The sequence below is a fragment of the Mesoplodon bidens genome (assembly GCF_964165515.1).
Source record: "Mesoplodon bidens genome assembly, chromosome: 1".
In the NCBI taxonomy this organism is placed as follows: domain Eukaryota; kingdom Metazoa; phylum Chordata; class Mammalia; order Artiodactyla; family Ziphiidae; genus Mesoplodon; species Mesoplodon bidens.
The window spans coordinates 51,980,199-51,998,114 of record NC_138176.1 but is presented as its reverse complement, the minus strand read 5'-3'; the positions used below and the strand labels follow the sequence as shown (position 1 = coordinate 51,998,114).

General features: G+C 51.8%; 1 protein-coding gene across 2 annotated transcripts in view; it reads right to left on the bottom strand.

Moving 5' to 3' along the window:
* Nucleotides 1-17,916, bottom strand: part of GRID1 (glutamate ionotropic receptor delta type subunit 1) — a 679,283-nt gene that overhangs the window by 470,482 nt on the left and 190,885 nt on the right. For both annotated transcript variants that reach the window (XM_081250205.1, XM_081250206.1), the window contains exon 4: nucleotides 11,069-11,274. In XM_081250205.1, coding sequence (XP_081106331.1) covers nucleotides 11,069-11,274 — 206 coding nt within the window. The remainder of the gene's footprint in view (nucleotides 1-11,068; nucleotides 11,275-17,916) is intronic.

Here is a 17,916-nt window from a genome sequence, read left to right as displayed (position 1 = left end):
GACAGCTACATGTAAAAGAATGAAATTAGAACACTCCCTAACACCATACTCAAAATAAACTCAAAATGGATTAAAGACCTAAATATAAGGCCAGACACTATCAAACTCTTAGAGGAAAACATAGGCAGAACACTCTATGACATAAATCACAGCAAGGTCCTTTTTGACCCACCTCCTAGAGAAAGGGAAATAAAAACAAAATTAAGTAAATTGGACCTAATGAAATTTAAAAGTTTTTGCATAGCAAAGGAAACCATAAACAAGATGAAAATACAACCCTCAGAATGGGAGAAAATATTTGCAAACAAAGCAACGGACAAAGAATTAATCTCCAAAATAAACAAGCAGCTCATGCAGCTCAATATCAAAAAAACAAACAACCCAATCCAAAAATGGGCAGAAGACCTAAACAGATATTTCTCCAAAGAAGACATACAGATTACCAACAAACACATGAAAGAATGCTCAACATCACTAATCATTAGAGGAATGCAAATCAAAACTACAATGAGGGGACTTCCCTGGTGGCGAAGTGGTTAAGAATCCGCCTGCCAATGCAGGGGACACGGGTTTGAACCCTGGTCCAAGAAGATCCCACATGCCATGGGGCAACTAAGCCCATGCACCACAAGTACTGAGTCTGCGCTCTAGAGCCCGCGAGCCACAACTATTGAGCCCGCGAGCCACAACTATTGAGCCCACGTGCCACAACTACTGAAGCCCATGCACATAGAGCCCGTGTTCCACAACAAGAGAAGCCACCGCAAGGAGAAGTCCATGCACCACAACGAAGAGTAGCCCCCACTCACCACAACTAGAGAAAGGCCGCACACAGCAACGAAGACCCAACGCAGCCAAAAATAAATAAATAAATTTATTTAAAAAAACAAAAACAAAAACTACAATGAGGTATCACCTCACACTGGTCAGAATGGCCATCATAAAAAGTCTACAAACAATAAATGCGGGAGAGGGTGTGGAGAAAAGGAAACCCTCCTGCACTGTTGGTGGGAATGTAAATTGATACAGCCACTATGGAGAACAGTATGGAGATTCCCTAAAAAACTAAAAATAGAACTACCATACGACCCAGCAATCCCACTACTGGGCATATACCCTGAGAAAACCATAATTCAAAGGAGTCATGTACCACAATGTTCATTGCAGCACTAATTACAATAACCAGGACATGGAAGCAACCTAAGTGTCCATCGACAGATGAATGGATAAAGAAGATGTGGCACATATATACAATGGAATATTACTCAGCCATAAAAAGAAACGAAATTGAGTTATTTGTAGTGAGGTGGATGGACCTAGAGTCTGTCATGCAGAGTGAAGTAAGTCAGAAAGGGAAAAACAAATACCATATGCTAACACGTGTATATGGAATCTAAAAAAAAAAAAAAGGTTCTGAAGAACGTAGGGGCAGGACAGGAATAAAGATGCAGACGTAGACAATGGACTTGAGGACACGGTGCAGGGGAGGGTAAGCTGGGATGAAGTGAGAGAGTGGCATGGACTTATATACACTACCAAACGTAAAACAGATAGCTAGTGGGAAGCAGCCACACAGCACAGGGAGATCAGCTCGGTGCTTTGTGACCACCTAGAGGGGTGGGATAGGGAGGGTGGGAGGGAGATATAAGAGGGAGGGGATATGGGGATATATGTGTGCATATAGCTAATTCACTGTTATACAGCAGAAACTAACACACCACTGTAAAGCAATTATACTCCAATAAAGGTGTCAAAAAAAAAAAAAAAAAGTTCAAGAAAGGAGGCATATGGCCCCTGTTACCCAAAGACCTTCCTCCCAGGAAGCCCATCTGGGAATGGCAGACAGATTACAAAGTGGCCCCATCCACTTTGGCCCCATCCAAACTCACCATCCTTTACTGTTTCCACTCCCTTTGCAATGTAGCCTTGCAGTTCCCCCTAGAGGAATTTCCCCAGCATCTCCTTCGCCTGGCCCTTAAATCCAGGCTCGTGGCTTGCTTTGGCCAAGAGATCATGGCAGAAGCCATGGTGCACCAGGTCTGAACCTAGGCCTCGAGCAGCCCTGAGCACTTACATTTGCTCTCTTGAAACTCCGCTGGTGCCCAGTGAATAAGTGTGGGCTAATAACTGGTGATGAGAGACCCGAGGCCTGGTCACCAGTCACCCCAACTCACAGCCAGCCCACCACCATCCTAACCAGCCAGCCCCAGCTGAACAGCCAGTTGACCACAGATGAATGAGCAAGCCCCGACAAGATCAGTCATGTCTGACCCAGGTCTGCTGACCAGGAGACTCATTAGTATGAGTATTATTGTTTCACGACACTGAGTTTGAGGATGGTTTGTGACGCTGCACCAGCTAACTGATGCAGAGGCCTTCTATGCTCCAAGCCGACTGGCAGCTTGGATACAAAAGGCAGACGACCAAGGCCAAGTTCCTGATGGCACCAAGCAAGGGCCCCATTTGATAGCACGCAGAGGATGGCACCAGACATGGGCTGCACGGTACAGACAGCTTCTGTGAGATGAATGCGCGCCAAACGGGATCACCTCGCCTCAACTCTGCGTCTCTTTAACACCCTAGCCTTCCCGTGGCTTCCCGCAGGGCTGAGGAGATTCTGCTCCTTTCCCACTGGGCTCCCCACCCAGACCTTCAATCAGCAAAGGGCTGACTCACCACCTCAGGGGAAGCCTCCCCAAGCTGAACACCCTTAGGGATCCAGAAGCAGAAAGGGTAATTGAGTCATTCCACTGCTGCAGGCTGTTTCCCTTTGTAAATGCCTATTTCCCATGCCTGACGCCTCCCCAGCCCTAGGGGCTACCTGCTAATAAGCCACAGAGACCCCTGCAGGGGGGAACTGACACTCTGCTGGCTATTTAATGGTCCACAGAGGAAGAAAAGAACACCAGGTATCTCCAGGCCCATGCTTCAGGTTCAAGATCCCTCTCTTCAACCCCAGAAAGGAGCAGACAGGCCTCCCAGACAGCTGAGTAAGGCTTCCCTGAGCACCAGGAATGGTGTGGCAGATTCAAAATGCAACCTGAAATAGAAACAGCACTCAAACAGCAAACGAACTCCAGAAGGTCCAGCCACATTCAAGCATTTCCCTCGAGGAGGGCTTGGATGCTCCTTTGAAATTTAAAAACCAAACATTTCATTCTTTCAAAACAATCTCTTATTCAGGTGTCCCTGCTTGGCCTGAACCTTAAGAATGTGTTTACTCTGTGCCCACTGCGTAACTGAGCGTCCAGAGAATATCTGCCTGGGGCAGGAGTCAGGGCTCCTGGGAGTCAGCCTTGCATCCATCCCTTTGAAAACCGTCATCCACAGGCTCCAAAAAGGCCATTAACAAAGATGAATATGTCCCAGTCCCAGCTCCTGGCCTCACATGCTCCTAGGTTCCATGGGGAGAGAGACAAACATGCTCACAGCACAGTGGGGGCTGGCTGTGGGCCCTGCGGTGAGGGTGGCCATGGAGGTATGCCCAGGGTGCTGCAGTGCCCTGCAAGCCCTCAATGGCTTTCCCAGGGTGTGTTGCAGCAAAAATTGATGAAGTTTTCCCTCTCCTGAGAACAAGGAAAATAAAGGGAACAGTGAACAGGCTAAAGAAGAAACATAACCTGGCCTGAAAGAGTTAATCACTCCTAGTTGGTTTTTTTTTTTTAACTGTTACTAATCTGTAACTAGATTTGTACTTCACAAAGCTAACCTATTACTCTTTAACACTATGTGAATTACATCCTGCACTCCCTTGTAGCAAATCACCCCTTGTAGCATTTGCATTTCAGAAAGAAAGGTCTCCGGCAGATAACCCTGAGACAAACGGACCCAATTACTGGGCTGCCTGATGCCAGCTGTGACTGTTTTGAAATAATGCAGGAAGACGAAGAATGCAAGACCTTCACTACTTTGATGTTTATCATATACCCTGGACGGTGAGCCCCACATATAAAATCTTCTCTGATTCCCAAAGGAGTAGGGGGCACAGCTCTTGAGGCGCTAGCCTGCTGTGTCTTCCCTTCTGCCTGGCAGAAAAATAAAGCCATCTCTCTCTTCCTCCAAAATCTCTGTCTCCATATTTCTGTTTGGCATCAGTGCACAGAGAAGCCGAGATTTCGGCAACAGGTGCACAGGGGTCAGAAGGATGAGAGGGGTGTGGGAACAGAGAAGGAAGGAGACGGTGACCTGGACACAGGCCCTGGGGGGACAGCTGTCTGCTCCCTTCCCCAACTCAGCCAGGCCCCAAATTCCAGCTGCCTTGAGCATCGCAGAGCTCCAAACCTGCCAGAACAAACTCTACTGAATATCTCTTCCTCCTGAGCTCATTTCTAAGAATTTCTAAAGGGAAAAAAAAAGAATTTCTCAGACTCGTTGTACTTTTGCTAAACTACTAAGGCTTTAAAATCCGTAAGCAGTAGGATATAATTAAATGCAAATGCAGGGCCACATTTAAAAATTAATCTTCTATAATTAATTAGTAATTTTAAACATTCTGATAAATGATACTTAAATGGCACAGAATTATCCTAGCTCTGAGTGATAAAGTCATCTGCTGAAGATTTACCATGTTGGAGTGAGAAATATTTGCATGTATCATGTGGGACAACAGAACGTTGCAATCACTTAATTTACCTTTGCTATGAATGTATTTAAAAGCACGGTCTTTATATTCAAATTGTAGGAGCAAACTCACTCACTGCAGCAAACTGAGAAGCAACTGATTCGAGCCAGGCGTTAAACCTGGCTGTGCTTCTAATAAAGATTAAATTGGCCTCCAGCCACACCCCTTGCCTGGGAAGCCAGTCCAGGTTGGGGTGGGGAGGGATGCTTGGAAGTGGCGCTGTCCACCTTTGTCCCTTCACATTCACCTACTCCCCCCAGCCTGGGTGAACAATGACCCCCACTCCCAGAGCAATGGGGAGCTGTCCTATGAACAGGCTGCTCCCTTGCTGTTCTTTCTCTCATCCTTCTCGGTACAGAAAGAGATCCCTGGTATCATTCTAACTGCAGAGGCAAAAGCCATCAGCTGCAACTGTCACTCGGTGCTGCTATTTCTTTCCCAACATTGCAATGCCTTCCCCAGACTGCTCTGCCATTAGCAGTGCCTTTCAGGGTGTGTGTGTGTGAGAGAGAGTGTATGTGTGTGTGTGTGCACACGTATGTGTGTGTATCAGTGCCTCTTGGGCTGTGCTAGTCTGAGGGTCTGCTTGTACCAGAGTATGTGGCTGGTTGGCGGTATCACTGTATCAGCCTGTATCCATGTGTGCGTCCGTGTGTGTGTGTCCAGTCTCCCACACCTGCCTGCACTGCTGCTTATTGCCAGCCCTCTCCCAACCCACTCACCTCCCTGCATACTGCTCTCCCCCTGTGGTATCACGTGCCACCCGCAGGAAGAGCTCACCCTGTTTGCTAACCGAGGAACCAAGACCAGGCCAAAGGCAGGGTTCTGAAGCAAACTTAAGTCTTCCAAAGAGCAGAAGTTTTAAGACCAAAGCCCTTGCTGATGGGCTGGCCAAGGACCTGATGACCAACCAAAACAAGGCAACTGAGGAATATACAAGAAAACGTAGCTTTCTATTGGAAGTAAGAAATATAAAATATCCATTCATCATTCCCTCAACAGCCACTGTGGGCCAAGACTTGTGCTGCTCTTGGAAGATAAAATAGTGGACACCACACAGTCCCTGCCCTTGAGGGGGTCACATTCCCGTGGGAGGGACAGGCTGCACAGGGCTGGACGGCGATCGGACTGCAGGGCAGGGGCAGGGCACGGTGTCTGCCTCATGAACTGTCAGCAGGCAGTGGCAATTCTTCTCCATAAATGCTTAAAATAGCTTAATTTTTCTACTTTTTCCAGTAAAACAAAACAGACTGGGAGGGAGAGGAGAGAAAGAAAGAAAGAGGATACAAAAGGAAAGAGGGAAGCCCAAGCCAGAGACAGAAGCACAGAAATAACGAATGAGAGCTGGAAGGACAAAGTCCTGGAGTCCCCCCTCTCTGCACACTCCCAGAGGAGGCTCTGGTGGATGAGAGCTCTGGGGCGGCCCCTCTCATCCGCCACAGCGAGCGCCCAGAAGGACCACGGCCACGGTGTAGCCACAATGTTCAACACCATGGCAGGTCCCCAGGAGAAGGCACCACCACTGTGTTCCTAGCCAGTACTTGATATGGTTCCTGGTCCACAGTAGACACCCAATCTGTACTGGCTGCATGGATGACTGGGTGGGTGGGTGGATGGATGGATGGATGGACTGAAGGACTGATGCATGAACACACAAATGGATGGATGGAAAGACAGATGGACAGACACATGGACAGCTGATGAACGTATGGATAGACTCTCCTTCAGGAAGATGAGATGAAGCCCGGGGCCAAAATGGACTGTGGACTGGAGGGCTCCCCATCAAACCTGACCTGGAGAAGAAATAACAGTGAGACGTACACACCCCTCAACAGCTGGGGCTGTGGTTTTGGAGGCCCATCTATAGACTATTAACCTCAAAGACCCTGAAAAGAACAAACCAAGAACAAACCGGTCCCGAAGTTTGGATTCCCCACCCCCGGAATAGGGAACCCCTTCCTGCTGCCATCCCAGCCTCAGCCCCACCACTCCCCACCCTGCACACCCACTGCAGCAACCTCACCACACACATCCCTGAAGATCCTAGGGCTCTCCAGACCCCTGTCTCCAGCCCCACCTTGACCATGAGGTTAATCAAAGCTCATCCCTATAGACCCAGACCCAGTGTCACCTACTCCAGGGAGGGTCCCTGACCCTTTGGCCACCCCATCTCTCCCGGACCAGAGGACATGGCTCCATCCTTGGTGCTCTCACAGGACCTGGTCCACACCTCTGCTTTTATAGGTGAAGGGGTTTGTTTACACCTCCGTCTTCCCCACCAAGCTGGGAGCCCCAAGAGAGCAGAGACAGTAGCCTTAGTGCCCGGCACAGAACTTAGCACAACACTCGGGCTCATTAAGTGCTGGACAAATGAAAGAGGAACTCCTGAACAGAGGGGAGGTGGCTCCACCAGCCAGGAGCAAGACCCCTGGCCTCGGCCCCTCTCAGCAGCTGTCACCTTGATCACTTCAAGACTTCCACAGGCCTGGAGTGAGTGAGGAGAGGACACTGACATTCCCACCTCCCCTGGCTGGTTTGGGCTGACAGGCTACATGAGTATAGCATCATAGATGGCTGTCACCATCCACTAAATCCCCACTTGGCAGACAATGGTCCAGAGAAGAACCAAGGCCCAGCTCAGGATAGGATGAGTCCAACTCAGTCCCAATTAGGAGTGATTGGAAGGTGCCACCTCCCCTCACCCCGAGAGTCCTAGTGTCGAGCCCATGCAAGGCTTCCCTCCATGGCCTGTGCCCTCACAGCCCCCCAAGGGCAGCACCCTGGGGGGCTCCAAGTCTGGAACCAGGAGACGGGAGTTCTGTCACCCTTGAGCCCAGTCTCCCCAAGGGGAGCCTTTTAAAGATAATGCATTGATGCAGTGATAATATTAGCACTGTGATAAAAAAGGTCTCAGAGGAGGCAATGTGGATTCAAGACTGAGTGATAAAAGCTGAGGGGAGCTTGAGGCGGGGCCCGTTATATGAGCCCACAGGGCCCCCCAAGCAGACCCCAGTGCCTCAGCCTGCGGCACACCCCTCTTCTCACCCACCATCTAGGCTAGACTCCCCAAGCCCACAACCCCTGGCAAGGGCAGCCCCTTGCAAAGTGGGATCACAGAGAGGCCAGAGGTGCACGGGCCCCCAGGCCGAGCCCCCCACAGACCCCCAGTGACTGAGTGGACCTCCCAGCATAGCATATGAACAGCCTGGCAGGTCCCAGACAGCCATGTCCATGTCATATAGAATTTGTTATTAACGACAGCGAAAGCACCGGCCTTCCCAACAGATTCACATGCAGCAAAATGTAAACGATTCAAGCAGAACTATCTTCCTCCCGCACTCCCATCAGCCAGGCTTTCTGAGTGGGGAAGGGGAGGAGGTACAGCTAGGAGGACCACATAACCCAGTCCTACTGGAACTTGTCCATACGAGGCCTGATCGGACACAATATCTACATGTCATCAGTAGCGGTTGGGCTCTGAGGCCATTCATTTCCCCACACCAATGTTTTGTGTTTCATAAAATTCAGGACATGTCCTGGCAGTGGGTCACCCTTGTGAACATCCTCTGTCCTTGTCACAACAAAGAAGAGGTTGGGTTTCTCTGCTCAAAAAGCCCAAGCAATGCCTGTGTGCAGTGAACAAAGGTTTTGTTCTGGGATTGGCATCTCCAAGTCTCTCCTGGAGGACCTGCTGGGCTAGCCAGCCATACAGGACACGTTCACCTCCAGAATCCAGGCTCCTTCCCCTACCACGCTTAACAGATGCAGTAAAACTCTTTGAGCATAAGCACCCTAAAAACCTTTGCCAGATGTTGGACAGAGGCAACTGAATTATACCTTCCCCCATGAAACCAGCATGGCCCTGTTTTACCCAGTACAGTAACTCCTATGCTTGTCTTTTCCATACAGGCAGACCTCAGAGATATCGTCAGTTTGGTTCCAGACCACCGCAATAAAGTAAATAGTGCAATAAAGCAAGTCACATGAATTTTTTGGTTTTCCAGTACATATAGAAGTTATGTTTACGCTATACTGTAGTCTATTAAGTGTGCAATAGCATTATGTCTAAAAAAACAAAGTACATATCCTAATTAAAAAATACTTTATTGCTAAAAACTACTAAGCATCATCTGACAACAGAGGGTTGCCACAAACCTTCAACTGGTGAAAGACACCATATCTGGGAAGCATAATAAGGTGATATGTGCCTGTAACATGGCACAGAAGGGCTCTGGAGTGGGTCATTGTGGACTTGAGTCCTGTCAAACCCCGGGTGGCTGCTTGCATGACCTTAAGCGAGGCATTTAACTTCTTCAGCTCCGGCTGCCTCATTTTCCAAGTGTTAGGATTAGAGAAGGCACACAGAGGGCCAGGCCCATGGCGGGCACCCAGGAAATGATGGTACCCTCCCTCCTCCTGATAGCAGGCACGTGGGACCAGAAACCAAGACTCCGAGCAAGCTGGAGCTGGAAGCAATGAAGCCCAGGTGCTGTCCTCCCCTACAATCTCTGGCCACCCCTCCCAGGGTCTTGTCATTCTTGCCCGACATTAAGAGCAGCCACTCCAGGGGACTTCCCTGGCGGTCCAGTGGTTAGGACTCTGCGATTCCACTGCCAGGGGCCCGGGTTTGATCCCTTGTCGGGGAACTAAGAGGTTGCAGCGCGAGGTGCAGCCAAAAACAAGAGCAGCCACTCCAGGGGCAACCCCAGCTCCGCAGCACCCAGCAAAGCAAAGGCTTTGCAAACATGGTCTGGGAGATCAAGAAGGCAACCGGCCAAAGCCAAGCCAAGTGTATCAAACACTGCAGGAATTTGCATAATGAACCACTTGGAAATAATACCTTTAGGCCAGTCTTGGTTATGTGTTAAATCTTTGCAGGGCCTAGAAACAGGGCAAGAGCTGAATTCATCTGGAAGGGAAATGATGAATGTGAACAGTGAACAAGCATGGATGCTTCTCGAGAAGCTATGTGTCCGTCACCGCCTCCATCCCTACTTTCAGGTGAAGACACTGAGGTTACAGAGGTGAGGCAAATGACCCAAGGTCACACACAGAGTAAGTGGGGGAGCTGGACTCGACCCCAAAGTTGCTTACATCCAAAACCAACGTTCAGCAGAGCAGTAGCTGGGCAGAAAGGAAGCAAGGAGAGGAGGCGAGGGATTGGCGAGGAGAGGGGAGGGCAGGGGCCCGGCAACACTTAGCAGACACCAGCCCCAGAGCAGACTCCACCGGCCTTTTAGCAAGGAGAAAAGCTTTCCTATGAGCAGACACTGGCACAGACACTGCTGGAACATTCTGAGAAAGCCTTGGACACATTAGTGCTAATCCTAGCCTGCCCATTACTGGCCTGAATGATTTCATACAGAGAAATGTGTTCTGGTGAAAATGCTGAGCATCACCGGGACCTCACAGCGTGGCTGACCACCAGCGTGATCCGGGGCCTGATTAGCCCAGAGCGGCAGGGCTGCTGGCCAACTGCACCAAATTAAGCGTTCCCAAATTTTAAGTTCTCCAGCAGTGGGCTTCGTGCTGGCTGCTGATGCATGAGGTAGCATTTCGAGTAATAATTAATTAGAGAAGAAAGCAGAATAAGCAAGCAAAGGACATCAAATGGAATTAGTATAATTCTGCCTTTCACTTCATTTTACATTCAATCAGAGAGGGCCAACAAAGTGCCCGGGGCTGGAAAGAAAACCACCAGGAGCATTCAGCCACCCCCTGACTCCTTCCGTCTACCGCTGCTGCCAGGCACACCACACCCGCAGCCTGTCCCCCAAAACCTACCCAGGCCAGAGAGGGACCTACCAACTCCAGGTGGTCACCTCTTTGCCATTAGACCACCAGCACGCACCCATCATCAGCTCATATAGTACTTCTAGTTTTCTGTTCCCAAATTCATGGATTCTTTGTTAAACTGGTGGGTCTGACCCCTAATGAAGTTGTTTAGAAAAAAATCATTGATTATCCCAGGCACCAAAAAAATAAGCACGTACACCAAGTATCATTTGGTGACATGCAAACAAAACCTGCTCCGGGTGCTAACATATCCCAAAGCAGAGCTGCCCACCTCTGCCGAGAGCTGGAAATTTATTTTATCCCTAGAGGCTTACACCTGTCAACAAAGAGACGAAAATTAAAAAGAAAAAAACAACATACAACGGCCTCAATTTTGCTGCAAAAATCCCTGGCAGTGAGTAATAACCAGGTTTCCCACTAGCCGCCCCCAGCCTCTCAGCATCTGGGCAGGCGTTGGGTCACCTGTCAGGGACCAGTCAGGAGTCAAGTTGTGCTGGGGTCTCCTCCTTTGTGGTATGTGCTGTGGACCCAGCACCCAGGGATCCCCACATCCATTTTAGCCATGCCCAAGAAGACAGTGCCTGTAGCCCACCTGAGCCACCCCCAGGGAGCCCTGGGCAGCGCTCCTGGGCCCCAGGCCCCACCACCTACCTCGTTGATGAAGGAGTGTGCCCCCAGCGGGCTCAGCAGCAGGATGGCGCGGCGCAGTGTGTCCCGGTAGCGGTTCAGCTCCTCTGTCTTCATCGTGGTGAAGAGGCTGGTGAACACGTGGCTAACATTCTTGTCCACCTTTTGTAAAGAGACATCAAGGCCCAGCCGCGAGGCCTGGTCCAGAAAGCTTTGGAGCCCACGGATATCTGAGCAGTGGAGAAGACGAGGGGGAGAGAAACATCTTTAAGCGGGAAGGGACCTTGGAGGGCGTCTAACTCCAATGCTACCCCCTCCCATATGGGCGTTGAGCAAGGACTCAAGTCTGCCTCCATGGTTCAATGAACAAAGGCTGGAAGACATGTATTTAGTCCCAATGTCCCTCAGCAGCATCCGCCCCTGGGTAAGTTTCTCCCACCATAGGGAGCACTTCCTGCCATCCAACAGGTCCTGTGGCCACAAGTGTCCTGCATGATAAGCTCCTTTTCTCTCCCTATTGCTTTCACCCAATGGGAGTGAAGGTTCTGGCGGTTCTGTCCTGGTTGCTACATGTGGTGGTGGTCCCTAACCCTGGACCCCTGTTCCCCCCACCTGGCTCTGCTCCCCAGGGCTATGGCTCCTTGACCCTTAGTGGTGAGCTAAGGCCACTGACTGCCCTGGTCAGAGCAGGCCCAGCCTCAGTCCCTGCCCCAATCCTGTAACTGAACAGCCTGCACCCTCACAGCCTCCCTGAGGCTTGGGACTCTGTCTTGTTCCAGGGACCTGATTTTCCTGGATGAGCTCTCCTCCTCCACCCTCTTTCCAGCTGGGGTGATCTCACCCCAAGTCCAACGAGAGCTCTGCATCCTGACTGGTTCAGGGGTGAGCAGGTGGTCCAGGATGGTCCTAGACTAAGCACCGTCCTGACACTTTGGTGGAACACCTGGGAGAGAGGTCTGCTCTTTCCCCTGTGGTCACCAAGGGGTCAGGATGCAAGCCCAGGGCAGGAGGGGAGCATGGAAAACCGGGAGCAGAAGCCCATAAGGAGCTTGGGGCCCAGCTACATCAAATATTAGCGCAGGGGCTTCCCTGGTGGCGCAGTGGTTGAGAGTCCGCCTGCCAATGCAGGGGACACGGGTTCGTGCCCCGGTCCGGGAAGATCCCACAAGCCACGCAGCGGGTGGGCCCGTGAGCCGTGGCCACTGAGCCTGCGCGTCCGGAGCCTATGCTCCGCAACGGGAGAGGCCCGCGTACCGCAAAAAAAAAAAAAAAAAAATTAGTGCAAACCTACTCTTGTGATGGCCGGGGCTGCTGAATTTTTTTTTTTTTAACCAGGGCCCAAATCTCTCAGCGGCAGCCCTGCATGAGCCATCTGGCCTCTCCTAAAGGAGATCTGCCCAAGAATGGAGCCAGCAAGCAGGTTCAAGAGTAGGGCACAGTCCCGATGATGTCATTTAAGCCTCTGGGTCCACCTATGAAGCCTGTTTCTCCTGGATTTTTCAGTTTCATGGGCCAAAGAATACCCTTTCCTGCCTAAGCCAGCTTGAGCTGGATTTCTGTCACTTGAAGCCCAGAGTCTCAATGCACAGGCCACTTTTTCAAGTCTGGGATGTTTCCTTCATCTGGTCCATATCTGTGTTCCAGCTCCCAAAGGCAGGCCCCACACCTGAGCCACCCCCTCCAAAGGACACTGGGCCAGTCCATATTGCACACGTTGTACTCCCTCAGTGCCTGGGATGTCAGTGGGCTGCCCGGGCATGCCCTGGCCCAACCAGTCACCCAAAATCAAATTCAAAGGATACAGTGTTAATTCAACCTGATTGTTTTTCCCAACCAGTTCCTCTTCCAAACTTTCACTTCATGCCCATTCCACAAATTTCATGAATTCTACACGTACCAGGCAGAATGCAAGCTGCTACAGTGGTTCCTTCACTGCCCATTTTGCTGGGAGGTTGGCTCACCAGTAAGTCTAGTCCCAGCTGGATATGACAAGAGCAGCCATGGAAAAGCAAGCACGGTGCCAGGGAGACCAGAGCACCATGAGTCATAACTGGGGTGCTGGGGGGAATGTGCACAGAGTCCCTCTATTCCCACGATGGGGGGAAGCCCTGGAATAGGGTCTGAGTACCTGTTGTAGACTCAGACACTTAGAACTTAGTGCAGTTCCTTAGTAGAGTTCCATCCACTTTGTGCCTCAGTGTTTTCATCTGTAAACTGGGGATGAAAGTTCCTGACTACCATTTTCGTAGGACTGAGGAATCACAGTTCCTGAAGGTACCACCTGCTTGCATCTCAGGGGCCTACACCTGGGAGGCACGGAGAGCCTACATCCTAATGGTCCATCCGAGGGCACAGCAGTGCCCAAATGAGGACCCCTGGGGCCCTTCCAGAGATTGCAAATGTGAGACTGATATTCAAGTCCATGTGTTCAAGTCCAGCCATGACCTCAGCTAGCTTGGTCTATCGGCAGCCTGGCCCCTGGAGCACAAACATGCACCCAGAGCTGCCTGCCTGACAAAGCACAGAGGTCTCAGTGCTGCTCTGCCCACTGATCCAGACAGGAAAAGGTGCCAGGAAGCAGGACGGGCCCTCTGCACCAAGCCCCAGGGCTCCCCCAAAGGTGACCAATGGAAGACCACACAGTGCCTTGCACCTGCCCTGGCACCAGGGGCTCCCAACACACAGGCCCCAGGTTGTCAATACCCCTTGGATACCCAGAGAGGCCATGCAGTCCCCATCAGCCTGCTTGGGGCCCTAGAGATCTGTAGCCTTAAAGCCTCTTGAAAGAAAAATTTGAAGAGGTTCTTCAGAGCTTCTTCACCTATCAGAGGGAATGGCAGGCAAATGGGCAGAGATGGCTCAAGGAGAAGAAGTATAGCAGGGGGAGGGGACCCCCACCTAGGAAAACTCAGGGCTGGTGTCAACACTGGCCCCTCCCTCTCCTGACCACAGCATAACTCACGCCTGCCAAGGGCAAGCTTGAGAACATCTCAGCACCAAGCAGACACCCATGCCTAAATCAGCAGTGCGCTCCCATGCCGGGCATGCAACAGCTTGCACCCAAATGGCCCATGATGGTTTCCCCTCAATCTGGGCTGTCACTAGCCACCTGTAGCTGTTCAAATTTAAACTTCATCTCATTAAAATTAAATAAAATCACACGCTTAGTTCCTCAGTCACACTAGCCACATTTTAAGTACTCAGTGGTCGCATCTGGCTGGTGGCAACCATATTGAACAGCACAAATATAGATCATATATGATGGATCATCACAGAAAGTGCCAGTACAGGGTCTGCCTGAGAAACTGTCTTTTAACTTGTGCAGTGTAAATGATGGTCCCAAATATGGGAGATGAGCTGCATTCAGGCCTCCCTATTACCATGCCTCTTGCCCTGTCACTTTGAAGACCATTCCAGCTCCTACTACAGGTTCAACCACGCGACCTGCTTTGACCCATGAGACCGTTGTGACCTGGTATAAGCTGAGATTTGAGGAAGTGTGCATTTCTGTTTCCACTCCTGGACCCTGCCACCACTGTGAGAACAGCCCTGGACCAGCCTCCAGAAGGATGCAGACACGTGGAGAAGAATCAGGCGGACCAGGCAGCCATCGCCGGCTACATGTCAGCTGAATTCAGATACACCAGTGAGCCCAGAGCAGAACTTCCTGGTTGATAGACTCACACACACACACACACACACACACACACGACTGTTGTTCTAAGCCACTAATTTTGGGGATGGTTTGTTTCTCAGCAATAACTAACTGATAAACCAAGTACATCAGATGCATTATATCTAATACGCCTGAAAGAGCAAGGCCTGTATCTTAAAAAGTCACCCACACACACAGCTTCCCCACGTGGGGCCGAGTGCGGGCCAGTCCTGGGGTGAGGACACTGGTAGCTTCTGCAGCGCCATCGCTTCGCCTGGACACCCATGTCCTCACTGCCCGTGGCCTTGGCTCTGACCCAGGTCTGAGCACAGCTGATGGGACAGGGGTAAAGGCAGCGCTCTGAGACCCACCATCTACCAGTTCCCACCCCACTTCTGGCGCCTTTCAAGGCCATTACAAGTATTTAAAGTGGCAGAGACCGGCACGTCTGCAGAGCCATGCTTTGCGTGAGCACATGCGCAAAGAGAGCTCCAGGGTGGCTCTGTGTGTGTGCCCATGGGTCCACCAGTCTGGTAGGGGTCCAGGAACCTCACGCATCACACCAGCATGGCCGGTCCTCACAGGCTGGGGAAGAAGTCCCCTTCAGTCTCTTCCTTGAGGTCCCCCTACCTAAATCCATCTCAAGCCATAGGACCGTTTCACTTCCTCAGGGAATAGGAGGTGCCACGGGGGGTGGCAACTGTCTTGGGACCCACAAGGACGCACGAGGACATGCACACACAGAGAACACAAGCCCTCAGAGCTCCTGCACACGCTCAGCTGCTGCGTTTCTGCCTTCTGTTCGGGCAGCCCCTGATGGAACTGAGCCATCAGAGAGAGGTTAAGCTCCCTGTCAGTGGCTGGCTCCCCACACCTGGAACAAGTGATGCAGGCTGAAGGCAGTGCTCCTGAGGGACCATGGCCCCGGCTACAGCCGCCTGCTCCCACTTGGCTGAAAAGGTCAGCCCTGGGCTTCCCTGGTGGCGCAGTGGTTGAGAGTCCGCCTGCCGAGGCAGGGGACACGGGTTCGTGCCCCGGTCCGGGAAGATCCCACATGCCGCGGAGCGGCTGGGCCCGTGAGCCATGGCCGCTGAGCCTGCGCGTCTGGAGCCTGTGCTCCGCAATGGGAGAGGCCACAACAGTGAGAGGCCCGCATACCGCAAAAAAAAAAAAAAGGTCAGCCCTCAGCCTCTGAAGGTCTTATTCAGTTGCACTTGAGGAGAGCTGGGGGGCAGAATAACAGTCAAGAGCACAAGCTAACTTTGCCGCCCTCCTGCTGTTCCCCAGGAATGGGGCCAAGGAAGTCCACTTCTCCAACGAAAATCCTCTCCTCCCTCAAGAGACTGAGTTTGTAACACCACCCTACCTTCATCCCCCAAGAAAGCCAGCTGTCCACTGCTGCTCCCCAGAAAGGGAGAATTCTCCAAGAAGTTAGACTAAAGACAGAGATGGGGCCGCTCTCGGGATAGCAGTGTGGGCATCCCAGGAGCCCTTTGGTCCCCTACAGAGTTCTGGACCTTGGCCCAGGCCCTTCCACTGGGAGCTCTCTGTGCAGACTGGCCAGCCCAGTCCACCTTTGCTGATGCAGCTCCCCCCAGCAGACCCACCTCCACTAGAGAGGGAGACGAGGGGGCCATAGTGGGCGTCACATCAGCCGCAGCCCAGAAAGGGCAGGAGAAGGCAAAGGGCCCACAACTCTCCAAGGTGGCAGCGGGGAGGGTGCGGGGGACACGAACCATGAACAAGGGCATCGGCCACCCACAGGGATGACAGGGAGAGGCTCCCGGGAGAGACACCCTGCTCCCCAGAGAAAGGAAGCAGTTCAGGGAACAGGGCAAGTGCATTCCTGCGAGGAATCTGATGTGAAGACACCCCAGGACGGGCCTCAGCTGCCTTGGCCCACCCTCTGGGCTCTCAAAGGACCTGGTCATCAGAAGCCTTTGCAATACCAGAGTCGTCCTGTTGACATTCATTCATCCCTCCTTCCCTCCAATATTCACTGAGAGCTTTCTCTGTGTTGGTCCCTCTCCTAGGTGCTGGGGAACAAGAATGAATGAGCCCACGGTGTTCCCACTAGCACGGGACTTACATTTCAGGGGCTGGAGAAGAGACTGGAAACAAATAAACAATAGATAATTTCCAACAGTGGTGTGAGCGCTGAAGAAAGTAGAGACTGGCTTGCAGGAAACTGCAGAGGGTCGGGGTGGGAGAGGCCCCTGTGAAGAGCATCGGTGAGAAGGAGCCAGCCCTGGAAACCACGCGGGGAAGACCACTCCTGACCGAAGAAACAGCACGTGGAAAGTTCCAGAATGAGGCATCTGGGATACCGAATGAAGAAGGGCCTTGCTCACCCTACAACGGGGACCAGGAATAGGGAGGACCGGAACTGTGGGGCTGCCAGGGAAGGAAGCTGGGCCCCCACCACCAGCAGTGGAGGAGGTGAGCACATGCATCCCCAGTGCCCGAGCCCTGGGCCTCCTCTGCCCCATCCCTCCTCCCCTCCACAGACCAGCTTCCGAATGCTGGGCCCAGGCACCCTCTGGCACTTCTCGGCACTCACCTCTCTGCCCACTGCCACGCACACCACGCTGCTCTGAAGCTCTTGCCAAAGCCGTCAACAAACGGAGACCCTCCTCTCTCTTCATTTTCCATGGGTTCTCCGGAGCACCCAGCCTGTGACCACTCATCCTTGAAGTCCTTTCTCCCCTCCCTGGGCTTCCAGACACACACATGTGCTCCGGCCTCTTTCCTGATCCCTCCCCTCATGCACTCCCGCTCACATCCCCACATTCCTGGGCTTCCCTCTGGCATCACCCATCAGCCAGGCTTGGAGAACATCGACACCACACACCCAGGCTGGCCAAGGGCTCTCCACCTCTCCTAAACATCCCATCATGAGTCCATCTCCATGATCCCTTCCCAGGTTCAGGCACCATCATCTCCTCCTTGGGACTTCTGCCACAGTCTCCTACGAGGTCGCCCTGACCCCGGGGTCCTCCCAGCCAATGCCTTCCTCCGCCAGGATGTTTTCAGAGTTCATATCTGCTCATGATATAGCCCTCCTCTAAAACCTTCCATGAATAACACATTTCTTTTAAAGTTGCCAAGAACTTAATATTCACAAAAGAATCCATCAATCACAAACAAACAATAAGCCTTCCAGAGACTTTATTATTGTATATAAATAAACTCCATACATCTTAGCCTGATACATAAG